General features: G+C 39.6%; 2 protein-coding genes across 9 annotated transcripts in view; one reads left to right on the top strand and one right to left on the bottom strand.

The window, feature by feature from the left end:
* Positions 1-10,032, top strand: part of GPLD1 (glycosylphosphatidylinositol specific phospholipase D1) — a 50,137-nt gene extending 40,105 nt beyond the window's left edge. For 5 of the 7 annotated variants that reach the window (XM_082662901.1, XM_082662902.1, XM_082662899.1 and 2 more), the window contains 5 exons: positions 1,856-2,032; positions 2,378-2,538; positions 3,704-3,730; positions 4,352-4,402; positions 6,857-9,282. In XM_082662901.1, coding sequence (XP_082519027.1) covers positions 1,856-2,032; positions 2,378-2,538; positions 3,704-3,730; positions 4,352-4,402; positions 6,857-6,943 — 503 coding nt within the window. In that variant the 3' untranslated portion in view covers positions 6,944-9,282. Of the gene's footprint in view, positions 1-1,855; positions 2,033-2,377; positions 2,539-3,703; positions 3,731-4,351; positions 4,403-6,856; positions 9,283-9,895 lie in introns of those variants that run through there. The other 2 variants (XR_014297268.1, XM_082662900.1) reach the window with 2 other exon arrangements.
* The window catches only part of MRS2 (magnesium transporter MRS2), a 30,916-nt gene continuing 24,673 nt past the window's right edge, over positions 8,556-14,798 (bottom strand). For both annotated transcript variants that reach the window (XM_082662908.1, XM_082662909.1), the window contains 2 exons: positions 12,277-12,390; positions 8,556-11,739 (listed from right to left, as the gene is read on the bottom strand). In XM_082662908.1, the coding sequence (XP_082519034.1) occupies positions 11,629-11,739; positions 12,277-12,390 (225 nt within the window). In that variant the 3' untranslated portion in view covers positions 8,556-11,628. The remainder of the gene's footprint in view (positions 11,740-12,276; positions 12,391-14,798) is intronic.

Genomic DNA, 14,798 nt, shown 5'->3' with positions numbered 1-14,798 from the left:
TTTTTTCCATACACACATGCCAACATTTACTACCATCATCCTATTGCTAGAGGGGCTAATCTTAAGACTCTTACTACATATTGTGAAATTATTTTTCAGAAAGATTTTCGTTTCATACAATGTATTTGAATGATACGTAGAAGTGGATTGGGCAAAGGAATGGTTAAATCTTTCCTTGCATGCGTAAGGACAAAGCATTACAACAGAAAGTTGCTGACTTAGCTTTGGAATATTTTTTTTCTTCCTTTACAGAGTCTAGGTAGTGATTTCTAAACTCTTGCAACACACATTACTAATTTTGTCTCAGCACTCTTGCCCCCAGAGTGCTGTGAATTAGAGCTTCCCAAATTTTCTTAGTTTTAGTCCCTTTACTGCCTTAATAATTTTCTCCATTATCAAATATTGTATAAAATACAGAATATAAAGGTTAATTATATCATGATACATATATATAAATGATGCTTTTTGAGATAATTATAAATTCACATGCAGTTGTAAGAAATAATAGAGGTCATGTTACATTTTATCCAGTTTTCCCCGATGATAATCTGCACACCATAACCAGTGTCACAGCTGGGTTATCAACAGATATAATCCACCAATCTTGCTCAGATTTTCCTATTTTTACTTGTATTTTGATTGTATTTCACCCACATAATTTGAGGGGCCCAGACAAAATTTGTTCCCTGAAATTCTGGATAATTTTTCTTAACAGGAGAGCATAAAGCCAAGCACAGGGCCTTTCTCAGTATGGGGCCCCGTGTGACTCAGTAGGTTGCAGATGCTGTGTTTATGTCCTAACAGCTCCTTTGGGGTACTGTACCACTTCTCAAACCCTGGAATCAGATTAGACACCGCTATCCTCATTTCAATCCACACTGATTTTCTAGTGGTACCTGCATTTTACCATAACAACCCATTATGATAAAATCCCAGTTTTGCACAGATGTGACATCATTGAAAGGAACATAGGGATCTAATGTTGAAACTATGACCCACCTCCAGCAGGTAGGTCATGTGGCGTCAGACAGATGTCATTGTGTTACCAGCAAAAGTTCAAGATACCTGCCGTATCCTCCGTGAGTTCGCTGAAGTGTTTCAGCGTATAGTTGGGGAATTGCAGCTCTATGGACAGATTAAGTTAAATGTGAAAAATCTGATCTACTTTCAGGGCAAGTTTGAGTAGGACAGTTAGGCTTGTCCCTCTCGCCCTGTCCCCTGCCTCGGCAGGATCTCTGGGTCAGGCTGTGGCCACTATACACAAGTTTGAACATTCAGTGAGGATTTTAGGGTGCTGATTAAACACTGAAGTACTTTCAGTATGAAAAAGAATACTCAATGATGGCAAAGTTGAAGTGAGATGGGAACTGACACACTGCTTGTGAAATGTGAACCGATATACCTTTTCTAGAAAGAGGTCTGGCAAAGAGCCATTCCCCAAATCCAAGGCTATATGGGCCCCTTCTAAGAATCTGTTCTCATAAACTACTCAGAACTACGGGGAAGGATATTTATCATAGTATTCATTATAAAAGCAAAAAGTTAAAAATGGCCTGAGTGTAAAAAGAATTTTATAATCTGCAAAAACCCCCATTAAAATGTGTGTATGTACATGTAAGTACAGATCATTGTCCAGAAAGAAATAGATGCTTTATATACGTTTTCTTCTTTATACTTTTTTGGGGTGTTTCCCACACCTTTTATAATGATCATATATTAAAAAAAACCTTGGCATTCACAAATTTGACCATCTCACAGTAATCCTGAAAGTCAGTGACACAAAGTAACCGATAACGTCTATGTCCTATCTTCGTCCTTGTGATGGCAGCAGTTACCATACTATGGTTTATTTCAGATGTCACGGCTAAGATGGCATTCCTGACCACGACCTTGCGCCAAGGTGGAAGCACTCGGATGTACAAACTGCCACCTGACTTGCAGCCTTCTCTGCTCAGCACCTTCAGTGGAGACCGCCGCTTCTCCCGATTTGGTGGCGTTCTGCACTTGAGTGACCTGGATAACGATGGCTTAGGTAGGAAGGAACGGTGTCTCGGGCCAATAAGAAAGTCCTTTGCTTAACTGATGAGTCCCCCAATTGGCTCACCTAGGCTCTAGCCTCATAATGAATCAAGTCCAGAGCCGGATGTACAAGAGTAGTACTTTTTGAACATGGTGACACGAGAGCCACCCACATCAACTATTATTAATGAATGATAACAGAAAACAAAAGCCTCTGACTACGTTGGAATGAAATCAGGACAGACCTAGTAAAAGATATACTAATATTATTTGTGGAAGGTTGGGTCAGGATCCAGTAGTGTAGTGGAACAATGACAGTGAGTAGATACTTCCTGCTGCTGGTTTTCATTGTTTACAGATGAAATCATCATGGCAGCCCCACTGAGGATCACAGATGTAACCTCTGGACTGATGGGGGGAGAAGATGGCCGTGTCTATGTGTATAATGGCAAAGAGGTCACCTTGGGCGACATGACAGGCAAATGCAAATCGTGGGTAGCTCCATGTCCAGAAGAAAAGGTAACTGTTCTTGTACACAATTCCATACCATCCTGGGAAAGGATGGCTACTTGCTGATGCCTTAGTAAATTATGTCCACTATAGAACTCTCATTAGTTTCTGCCTGAACTCAGGTAACCTGCCCCTTACCTGGGGTCAGGACACCATCCCATGTTCGTGTTTGTAGGCCCAGGCTGCCTGCTTACCGGCAGTTCTGCAGTGTTCACCCCCCACAGCTGCAGTTGGATGGGGTGTCATATTGGTTCTTGGTCATAGCCGGCCACTGCTTGGTTAGGAGCCCACGGCAGAAGAAAACAGGCCACAGCCATTGGAGTTTCATGAAGACTCCCAATCTTTTTATTTCATCTTTCATTGCTTTGTTTTATTCCTTTTCTCAGGTGGGTTTCCTTAACTTGGCTGTTATTTTTAAACTTAAAAATTACTTTTTAAATTGCAAAAAATGAAAGTTTATTGTAAAAATATTAGAAAATACACAGTACAAAGAAAATTAAAATCTACCTAGAATTCTACTCTACAGAGATAACGTCTATTACCCTTTGATGTTTATCCTTCTAGGATTTTGCTAAACTTAATTGCTACCATTTATTGTGCATTCACTCTGTGCCTAGCACTATGCTACACATAAAAAATCTAATCCACATCAAAGCTATTAATTTGGTATTTTATACCCATTATAAAGAAACTGAAGATTGGAGAAGGAAGTTGTTACAGGTCACACAGCTAGGAAATAGCAGAACAGAGACTTGAACCAAGAGCTGATTCTAAAGTGCACTCTTAACCACTACACTGTGCGTATCTTATTAACGGTGGTGACCATATTGTACATGATTTTGTATACAACTTTGTTTTCTACGCCTTCCTATAGTCTTATACAATATATCTACCAGATACCTAGTATTTTATCTGTAGATAAACCAGTCTAATCATTAAGTGATTATTAGTCACTTAGTCCATTTCAAATTTTTGCTGTTACAGTAAGAAATATTCACATATAAACATTTTTATACATCTATTTTTCTGAGCTAAACTATAAGAAGAATTTCTGGTGACAAAGGGCTTCTCTAAAATGAAGAAATGTGAGTGTAAGGGTGTAATTAAAATTGGTTTAAAAAAAACCCCATGAACAGTAATAACATTGTCTCCCTTTCTCATCACTTTCTTTCAGGCCCAATACGTATTGATTTCTCCTGAAGTAAGTACCTTCTGAAAAAAATGAAAAACTACCAAAAAAAAAGCAGCCCTTTCCCTTATTTCAAGTTGATAAAATCACATGGTGGTTTTTTTTTGGGGGGGGTTTTTTTTTGTTTTTTTTTTTTGCATTATGTGGGCCTCTCACTGTTGTGGCCTCTCCTGCCGCGGAGCACAGGCTCCGGACGCGCAGGCCCAGCAGCCATGGCTCACGGGCCCAGCCGCTCCGCGCCACGTGGGATCTTCCCAGACCGGGGCACGAACCCGTGTCCCCTGCATCGGCAGGCGGACTCTCAACCACTGCGCCACTAGGGAAGCCCTGGTGGTTTTTTTTATAAATTTATTTTTGGCTGCGTTGGGTCTGTGTTGCTGTGCGTGGGCTTTCTCTAGTTGCGGAGCACAGGCTCTAGGCACGCAGGCTTCAGTAGTTACGGCTCGCGGGCTCTAGAGCGCAGGCTCAGTAGTTGTGGTGCACGGGCTTAGTTGCTCCACAGCATGTGGGATCCTCCAGGGCACTGTGTCCCCTGCATTGGCAGGTGGATTCTTAACCACCGTGCCACCAGAGAAGCCCCATGGTGCGTTTTCAAAGGCTACTAACAGAGAGTTAACAGAGTGTGTTTTTCAGGCAGGCTCAAGGTTTGGGAGCTCTATGATCACTGTGAGGTCAAAGAAAAAGGTGAGTACCAAGACTGTACCACTTTGATATCTGCATTTGTTCTAAGGCTGCGATTTGGGGATGATCTCATTTTGTATGTATTTTAGATTTTTTTAATTTGAAAAATAGAGGGACACACACAAAAACACACTCACACATAATCCCATCAGTTTTGGTGAAAAGTTTCCCTTGCTACCCCTCCAATTTCATCCTCTACAGCAGAGGTTAGCAAATTAGAGCCTATGGGCCAACTCTAGCTGGCTGCCCATTTTTGTATAGCCCATGAACTAAAAATCATTGACATGTGTGCAATGATCAAAAAATATATTTTGTGACACATATGAAGTTCAACTTGCAGTGTCTCAAGTTTTAGTGGGATATAGCCACGGTCATTCCTTTCTTTACAGCTGCTACTATACCGTTGATCAGCTGCCTCAGACTGACATCCCACAAAGCCTAACATTATCCTGGGCCCTTCACTTGCCATACTGGCTAAGCACTATTAATATTTTAGTTCTTTTTCTACAAGACTGTTTTTGTATGACTTTATGTAACTGTCTTTCAGTGCCTCCTTCCAGACAAGTACATATAGAACTATCTGATTCTTTTCAATGACTGAATAGTAATTTATTGTCTGGATGCACCATATTTTATTTCTTTGGTTTACTTTCTCAATAGACATTTAGTTATTTCTTGTAGTTACTTCCATTTTTTTCCTATTACAGACAACGCTCTAGTGAGCATTCTTGTATCTGTATCTTTATAATTTATATCTTTATAATTGTGCAAATTTCTCTGCTGGTAAGATTCCTAGAAGACGGCTAGGTCAAGGAGTATGCACATTTTGAATTTTAATAGATACAACAGATTAAATGGGTTTTATCTTAAAATATACAGCTAAACCACTGATTCCACTCATTTATTTTAGGATATGACATTGTATGGAATTAGGCTATGAGAGAGATAGAAAGTTAAGATTTATACACACGGGAAGTTAAGTAAAATGCAAATCAGTGTAGGATTAAATGGTAAAGAGTAAGTGAACTATGGGATGAAGTTCAAGTAGCCCTTGCTGTAACTCATTTATAGAATACTCAACCATTATTTATACCAACTGAAGGGGGCAGTACAGATCATCTAAAAGTATATTTCATTCCTTTCTGTATAACTTTCTGTATAACAATGCAAATTCATCTTCCTTTGAGACTGGGGGCCCCTAAAGCACTCTGAGTGTAAAGATAAATCAAAGGTTATATTTAAAAAATGGACACAGACAATCTGAGGATGATCAGAGTGGGTGGCCTTTTACTTGAGTAAAAGTTATGACTTTGAAGACTCCTTTCTCTACGTGAGCATTAAGTACTGAACTAGTAACCAGCTAGAACCAGGAGGACTTGGCACTTACCTGAGTGGTACTGCCACCTCCTGTGGGGCTGCCTTCAGTCAGCCCGAGGGCCCTGGCGGAGCAGTGTTACATTGGGTACCAGAGAGGCAGACAAACCTGGTCCCTGCCCCCAGGTTCTTCGTGGAAAAATGAAACACCTACAAGACCAGCAAGTCCATTTAGGATGACCAAAGGCAGTCAGAGATCAATGGAAGTCTATGCTGGTGGCCTTGCAGGGTCCCTTGGGCCTGAGTGGATCTGGAAATAGGAGTAGGCTGACTGGGCAGAGAGGGCAAGCAGCAGGGGAACACTTGATTTTAGGCATGAAGATGGTTTAACCAGGAAATGGAGAGGAAACTTAGCTCACAGCCAAACTACAGGCAAATCCAGTAAATGAGTAATTCCATAAATAAGAGTTGAGATTTTCCCTCTTATCTGACACTAGTGTATTTAAAAAGATACAAGCAAAGGGTTAAGCATAGTATTTGACATATGGTAAAGGCTCAATATGTTAGCCTTTATTTCTGGATTCCATTGGTAGTTTTCAAAATTAAGTCAATGAGAAACGTCACAGTTTTATGGTCACACCCTGCTCTACCACAACCCTATCAGCCAGTTTGATCAGCTACACCTCATTTATCAGCCATGGTCCAGAAAAACTCCTGGTAGTTTCCAAAACTAAAATCCACCTCAAAAACTGTTTAAAAACTTGTACAAGCTTAGACCATTCTGAAAAACTGTTCCTACAATATTTCAATCAGCAGGGGCAGAGTAGGTGGTGTGAACACACTGACAAAGGCCAGCCTGTTTGTGGCAGTCTTACTACTCCAGATATGCCGTCTACACTGCACCACAGCTCAGATGCTGAATAAAAACGCATGGACACACTTTTCCTTCATGTACCAGAGAAGGGACCTTCCTCAGCTGTAGTTTTCTGAACCTACAGATCTGCCAAAGGGGTATTTAAACTCAAGCCCTGGGGTCTGGCCAATGTCTTTTATATTTCCGAGCATAACATGATGCCTGGACTACAGCAGGAACTTAATAGATGTTATGAACGGAAAATGAATTCTGTTTTGTGTCCCCTACAGAACCAAGTTGTCATCGCTGCTGGAAAGAGTTCTCTGGGAGCCCGACTCTCCGGGGCACTTCATATCTATAGCCTCGGCCAAGATTAAAGGTTTCACTCCATTTTCCTAACCTGCCCCTCCCTCTCTCATGCCAAGTCATCTCCAGGGTGAGCGTTCTGGTGGACAGAGTGATGCCTCCAGTGGAGCCTTGTAGCTCCCACCACAGGTGGGGCTCCTGGGGGTGGAGACATACACACTAACAGCCAAACTATCTGGAAATAGGATACAGTAAATGGGGACAACATCAGAAGCATGTGAAACAGCAAATACTCTGGTTAGTCATGTCCCCTTCCAAAGTTTGTTTCCTTTGTACCTAAACTTATTCCTAACTTGTTTCCTGTGCTCAGACCTGCTGTACAACCTATTTCCTCTTCCACATGAGTACCTGTGTCTGATGACTGGAAAGGCCTCTCTCTGGTTATCTCTTAGGAAAACCTCTAACACAATTCTTCCTAAAAATGTCCTTTTAAAGTTGGTGACCCATTCCAATCAAACAAATAGAAAGCACCGTATACAGGAAAAAGGCACAAAGAGGAGAAACAGAGTGAGGAGAAAAGTAAGGGGTGAGGCATAACCTCACAACTCCAAAATCATCTTGCAAATGCTATGGTCCTTTCTTATGAGGATGATTGTATTTTCAATGTTTCATATAGTGAAAGACAAATATAAAAAGTAAAACATCTTACTGTGCCCTCAGATGCTTTCGGAGAAACGACTGTTACCTAGTGAGCTAGCCTGAAGTCATCCCATGAAGCCTTGGGTGCATTAGGCTGCCACAAGCTGTGCCAACAGAACTAGAGCAGAAAGGAGAGAGATCTGTACTGAGCCAGAGGCCAGGGACCAAGAGGAGTGAGGCAGGCCTTGGCCGCCCTTGTTTCTGGGCTGGTTTTAGCAGAGTAGATCTCATCTGCCAGTCCTGCAGGGTGGCATATTTAAGGGAAAGGAAATGTACCATAGGATTTCAGCTTCACTAAAAATCTGCAGGCATTATTATCCATAAACAGTAACTAGTTGATTCTCTATCAGTCAGGGTACAACCTCTTTCTTCTGACACTAGTGAACTGATACTAAAAAGCAGGAGAAAATTAAAAATGACCAGAGCCCTTCTCTTAGCTTCTCTGGAGGCAGTACAGAGACTGGTCAAAGGAGACAGGAATCCAGCTGAAGAGTAAGCTAAATCAGAAATCAAGGAAAAGCTAGTAGAATTACAACTGTGAGCATAAGGTGAGTATGTATATAGGAAAACAGCATAAACAGGCACATACCTAGATAGGACCTCTGGATCACTCCTGGGACTGTCTCATCTTTCTGAAAGAGGTATGCTAGCTGCATGGTTCCCCTATGGCACAGCGAAAAGCACACAGAAACACAGTATGGTTTTTGGTTAACAATTATTGGCAGCTCAACCTATTTGAAGAATTCCTATTTGAAGAATTATTTTTAATTAAAAGGAAGTTTATTTTTATAAAAGGAAGTTTATTTTTAGGGGACCAGAAATCAGCTGTAATTATGAGTTTTTATGAATTGAGACGTCTGAGTGTAGAACAAGCTAATGACACTGCATTTTAGTAAAGGCATGTTTTCACTATTGGATTAGAAGGACGCATACCTTCATATTGCCATTATTATAGAAAGTGTTATGCTTTACTAAATGATAGGGCTTTACTAAATGATAGGGCCTATGTTTAAACATGATTATTCTTTACCTGAGGATTTTTATTTTCTCAATGCCTGAACATACCACATAGCAAGAAGCAGGAGGAGAGGGTTAAAATTTACAACGTTAGAAGCAGGTTTTCATATAGGATATCAAACCATACTAACCCCATATTCAAAATTATATAAACTGTACTTCTACTGAGTATATGGCAAATATGTAAAAACCCAGCGTACAGGAAAAAAGTCTAATACCTGACAGTCTAATGTATTATCCTAATAGGTGGATTAAATTTTCACTCCACTAAGTATTAACTGCAGTTCCAAGCATTGATTCTGAAATACTTAACAAAAATACCTTAGGGATTTAATCTCTCCTGAACACAAACCTGAACTTATACAATTTAACTCAAAATTACCTTTAAGATATCAGAACACATTTACATATTTGCAATTTTTATCTATTACCTGTATATGCCAAAACTTTCATCAAGGCTTCAATACTGGAATTGTTCTATGCCTTTGTATCACAGACCTACAGAGATTTGAAGTGAGTTTGGGAATAAACACAGGTCTCTGAATTCCCTATTCCATGCTCCATCTGCATAGCTATTACTAAGGTAATGACAATAAATCCTGAATTTAGAGTGAGTTTAATATTGCAATTCCAAAACATAAAGCTTGTACAACTCTTGGAATAACTCACCAAAATAAATGGCTTTTTAATATGACTATTTAGTGGTTATCAGTCTTTATCAAGGATGAAACAAGTGTTAATAGCATCTTAAAATGACGTCTATTCTTGCCACATTTTCTTAAAGGCCTTACAAAGGCAATCTGTTAAGAATATCATTCCTTGTACTTATACATGTTAAACAGAATACGACTGCCTGCTTACTCATAACTGAATGTTTGGTGTTCTTTCACCTTACTTACATACTCCGTCTATTTAAATTCAAAATTTAAAACTGCTGAACATTTTTTTTTTGGCATAAGCTATTATTTGAGGGTTCTTTAATATAAGAAGCATCCTGCTACCTATCACCAAAGCAGAGCTAGCTGACATCTGGAAATCATACTTGATTTAACCACCTTCAAGAAATTTAAACCATTAGTACCTTCCCTTTATCAGACTTATGAGGTAGTTGCATTTATTCTCCCATTTATTGATGCGACATGACTCATCAAAAATTTTATGTAAGCCCACAAACTAAGCAACATCATAAAGAAAAAAAGACCAAAATTCTATCCTATGCCTGATCTTAACCAAATCAAGTTTTGCCCTCTGGACTTCCAATTCTTCATAGGTCACAGTTAAGTGATATTTATTACCTTATTTTACAGTGATGACCTGAGATCACAAATAGCAGCAGTGTGCTCTGAGGTGTACCAGAGAAGAGTGCCCTGTGAAATCTAAATATTGTCAAAGATACTTCATCCTGGAAATCATCAAACAGATGTATGATGCTACTCACATTCCAACAACCACACCATAAAGTGTGTTCCAAGACAAGCCCAGCCTGCTTTATGCTATTCTAATGTCCTCTCATAACCAGACATGGGAACGGGGAAAACTTGTAACTTTTCTTTCAAATCGGCTACTAGAAGATCATTTTTATTCCTAGCACTAAACCACCTGGTAAATGGACCCCTAAACTCCCTCATATGACATATTAGGGTATCAGGTATCCTCCAACATCATCAGGGTATGCATATTTATTTTACTACTAAATTTGTAGCGCAAGAGCTGCTCTGAACACTCTAGAATCTTCTATGCATCTTTTGGAGGCAAATATAACTGTCATGTTCTATTGTATAACTGTACTTAACCTCCAGAAAATAATTTGGGTTCGCTAAAAAGTTCGTTCAGGTTTATAAACCCAACATTAAAAGAGGCAGAAGATGTTAAGTACGATAGGAGCTTTTTTTTTTTTTTTTTTTTTTGCGGTACGCGGGCCTCTCACCATCGCGGCCTCCCCCGTTGTGGAGCACAGGCTCCGGACGCGCAGGCTCAGCGGCCATGGCTCACGGGCCCAGCTGCTCCGTGGCATGTGGGATCTTCCCGGACCCGGGCACGAACCTGTGTCCCCCGCATCAGCAGGCGGACTCTCAACCACTGCGCCACCAGGGAAGCCCCAGGATAGGAGCTTTGAGACATACAAATATCAGTCATTTGTTTTAAACCCAAATCTGATTGTGAAAACAAAAAGGTATCACAATTTTAAAGTTTATCTACCCTCTTGTTTTAGGAAGCCCATCTGTCAACCTCCAAGGTGTAGGCAAATAGATTAACTAGGCTACATATATTTTCCTTTTTGGGGTGACATGTCTATCTGTTCTAAAAACCAGGGAATGACCAAAACAGCTATAAAGCAGTAATAGAATGGAAATTCTTTCGGCTCAATTCCCAAAAGCTTTAATTATAGTCAAGCAAAGAAAAATAGTTTCATTGGTTGAGGAAGTAAAATTCTGATTAACTGGAATCTATGTAAAGCTGACATTAAACTCATTTCCTTTTTTTTTTTATTCCTTTTATAAAAGGGGGGCAAATACAAGAAAATAAGGTTATGTCAAAGACTGCTTTAAAGCACAAACTCCCAGAGTTTGTTTTAAGGTTAATATATATTCTGCTAGCTTTTCAGTCACCTGAGAGTGACAAATTCACAAGAATGTGATTCCTTGTACTAAGAACTATGGCAACCTGGTCTCATAACTGTGGGCTTCTCAAGTTTCCAGGCTTCATTTGGCATGAGGTTGCACTTTTGTTGACATGTATAAATTAAATAAAATTGATACCACAATCTATTCTTGTGTTAAGTTAATCTCTTAAGTTTGTAGGAAATAAAACTTTGGCGTTTTACAAAGCAAGCGCTTTGTTTCTTTACTCAGAATCCTGAAAATGCATTAAGTTCTAGTACTGTGACTGCTGTTAATATTTTTAACATCAGACACTACAATTTAAATGTCAGTGGGTTTTTCCCCAAGTCTCTGACTCTTATAAAAGAAAATAATAGAAGAATATCAGAATTCTCCCGTGACTACCATAAAAAAATAATTCAGTTTCCACCGGGTTGTGCCTAACGGTTTGTTAAGACACTCCTGCTTGATTCAAGTCCATCCGGCCTGAAGCTGTGTTTCATTTCCGTCCTTCTATCTGCCTGCAGTGTCTTTTTAGGTAAAGAGGCCATCTAAATGAAGCAGAAAAATTCGTAATTTTAGTTGTGTCTGTTTAAAAGAAAAGCCACCAGTAAAACGATACATTAACCACTAAACGAGGAAAGGACTGCAAGCCATGTATCAGTGTCTTGAGCTCCAGGGGTATAAACTATAAGTAGAAACGTAAGAAAAAGAGGTAACCTGTGTATCTTTTCCTATACACGATAAATGTTCTCTACATTTCAATTTTGGTTATGACAAAAGCTGCACCACAAAGTTACTAACATCTGTCTAAATGTACAATGCTTGTCAGTGTCCCACACAGAACAAATTTCTAACTTATTTACTGTGCCAGGCCCTGTGTTCATAAGTGCGTTACACACATTATCTAATTCTCCCTTTAATTACATGAAGCAGGTGGCAGATGCGGAAACTGAGCGAGGCTTAGAGAAATTAAGTAACCTGCTCAGGGTCACAAAGCCCGTGACAGCTGAAGCCCAGGCCACAGGACTTCAGAGCCCAGGACTGTAGCCCCTCTGCGGTACTGCTGTGAACCAGACCCTTCGTACCAGAGGAGGCAAAGGAGCTTCCAGCTGTCGTCCAAGGAATGACAGCAAACGCCTCCAGATGAGGCCACTTCCCATGAACATAATTCCTGTGATCAGCCAAAACACTCTATGGTCCTAAAAGAGAACACACAGTTAATTTCAGTCACAAAGGGTTAGTTTCCTTAGTGATAAAATTTCTTGAACTTATCATTGCCCCAGAGTTTAAAAGAAACCTTCTGTTATTTGTACTGCTCTTTCCTATAGGAACTGAGAACAAATAGTACCCAGAGACCAAGCGTCAGAAAATAAATCAGAAGGAAAACATGATTTAAGAGTATTTTACGATCATCAATGAACCCACATTAACTGCTTTTACTTTGTGTTTCCTTCGTCTGTTTACATTCACACAAATTTCAATAGTTATAATAGTTAGGATCACATAGGACATACAACTTAATTTAAATATTTTTGCTTATAGCCGCATTTGCCAAACTGTGAGCTGAGGTGTCCTGGCATTACAGCACCACAGAATACTTTAAATTCTCAAGGAAATCACAGTGCCATCTGTGGAATACCATGAGAACTGCTACTCGTAAATTGTTTTGACCTACCTTCTTCATAAAAGAAACTGTAAGGTAACACGACAGAAACTCTAACATAATGAAAGAAACTTTTGGTCTAGGGATGCTGCAAAAAAATTACTAAGACACTAAAAGCATCATGAACCAAGAAAGTTTGGGAACCTCTGACTTACAGTGAACATTTTCCCTCACTGTCATTTTCTTTTTTTTTTCTTTTTTTTGTGGCCACACTGCACGGCTTGCAGGATCTTAGTTCCCTGACCAGGGATCAAACCCAGGCCCCCAGAGTCCCAACCACTGGACCGCCAGGGAATTCCCCTGTCAGTTTCAGAATTGTATTCTCTTTTGCAGTGTGATGCTTTTGAGTGCATGTGTGAATGTATAGAATCACAGAATTTACACTAATCTCCCACACGGAAGGAGTCTCAGCTACAGAAATGCCATTTGTTATTATCAACAATGGCTTGGTCTCCAGTGATTGGGAGCTCAATTTCCTCCAAAATGATCAGTAACCACCGATGGAAATTCAAGCCACATATGAAAAAGAAATCTGCCTCCTTTTTAACATGAAATTAGCTGTTAGACATAATTTATCAAGAAGACAAGTGCTAATGTGAGTTAACTGTTTGTATGAACACATTTCCAGTTATCCTAAACGAAGGTGCTAATTTATTAAGTAAAAATTATGTTTAAATGAGATTTAGCATACCCAGATTACTGTTGTTTTTTGTTATAGACTGGTTCTGTAATGCCCTATAAACCAAAAGTCTGGGAATGCTAAAATGTGATCAACTTGAGAGGTAAGCAAGTGCAAAATTCTATGTGTCATTAAAATACACACACAGCACAGTGTGAGACCTCTAGGAGATTAAGGGAAGGGACAAGTATCTAAGAGTTGGATTTTTAATGCCCCCTCTGCTCTGGGTGTGCCCTGCAGTATTGTATGTTTAAGTACCTACCTTTCAAGCTCTTCATCTCTGCCACTGTTCAATCTATCTACTCCTTAAAAATAAGATGCCTAGAACACCTTGATGTGCCAAAGGCTAAAAAAGCACTAAAACTGATGGGGACACGTCAAAAGTACTCAGAAGTCAGCATGAAAGGAACAATTTGAACACCACGATAAATAATGACAGTAGTGACAGATTATATAACTCATTGACTAAAGTAAGACCCCATGAGTCCATACTGATACAAATGAATAAATAACTGGGAGAGAAGGAAGGCTCTACTTTACAAAGAATAAAAGTAGGAGGAGTGATGGAATTAGAAATCACCATGTGATCATCATCATTGCAGTACTGGATTCAGACATGAATCCACTTTGGATCAATTAGTGGATGCTAAAACTAGAGGGTGCAAATTATTAGAGAACTGCAAATCAAAAACCACAATGAGGTACCACCTCACACAGGTCAGAATGGCCATCATGAAAAAGTCTACAAATAACAAGTGTTAGAAAGGGTGTGGAGAAAAAGAGAACCCTCCCCTACACTGTTGGTGAGAAATGTAAGTTGGTGCAGCCACTATGAAAAACAGTACAGAGGTTCCTCAGAAAACTAAAAATAGAATTATCATATGATCCAGCAATCCCACTCCTGGGCATATATCTAGACAAAACTATAATTCAAAAAGATACAAGCACCCCTATGTTCATAGCAGCACTATTCACAACAGCCAAGACATGAAACAAACTAAATGTCCATTGAGAGAGGAATGGATAAAGAAGATGTGGTATGTGTATACAATAGAATATTACTCAGCCATCAGAAAGAATGAAATAATGCCATTTGCAGCAACATGGATGAAACTAGAGATTATCATACTAAGTGAGTCAGAGAGAGAAAGACAAATACCATATGATATCACTTACATGTGGAATCTAAAATATGGCACAAATGAACCTATCTAAAAAACAGAAACAGACTCACAGACATAGAGGACAGACTTGTGGCTGCCAAG

The sequence above is a fragment of the Grampus griseus genome, assembly GCF_964374135.1.
Source record: "Grampus griseus genome assembly, chromosome: 10".
NCBI lineage: Eukaryota > Metazoa > Chordata > Mammalia > Artiodactyla > Delphinidae > Grampus > Grampus griseus.
The sequence above is the reverse complement of the archived record's forward strand: the minus strand, read 5'-3'. Positions and strand labels throughout refer to the sequence as shown.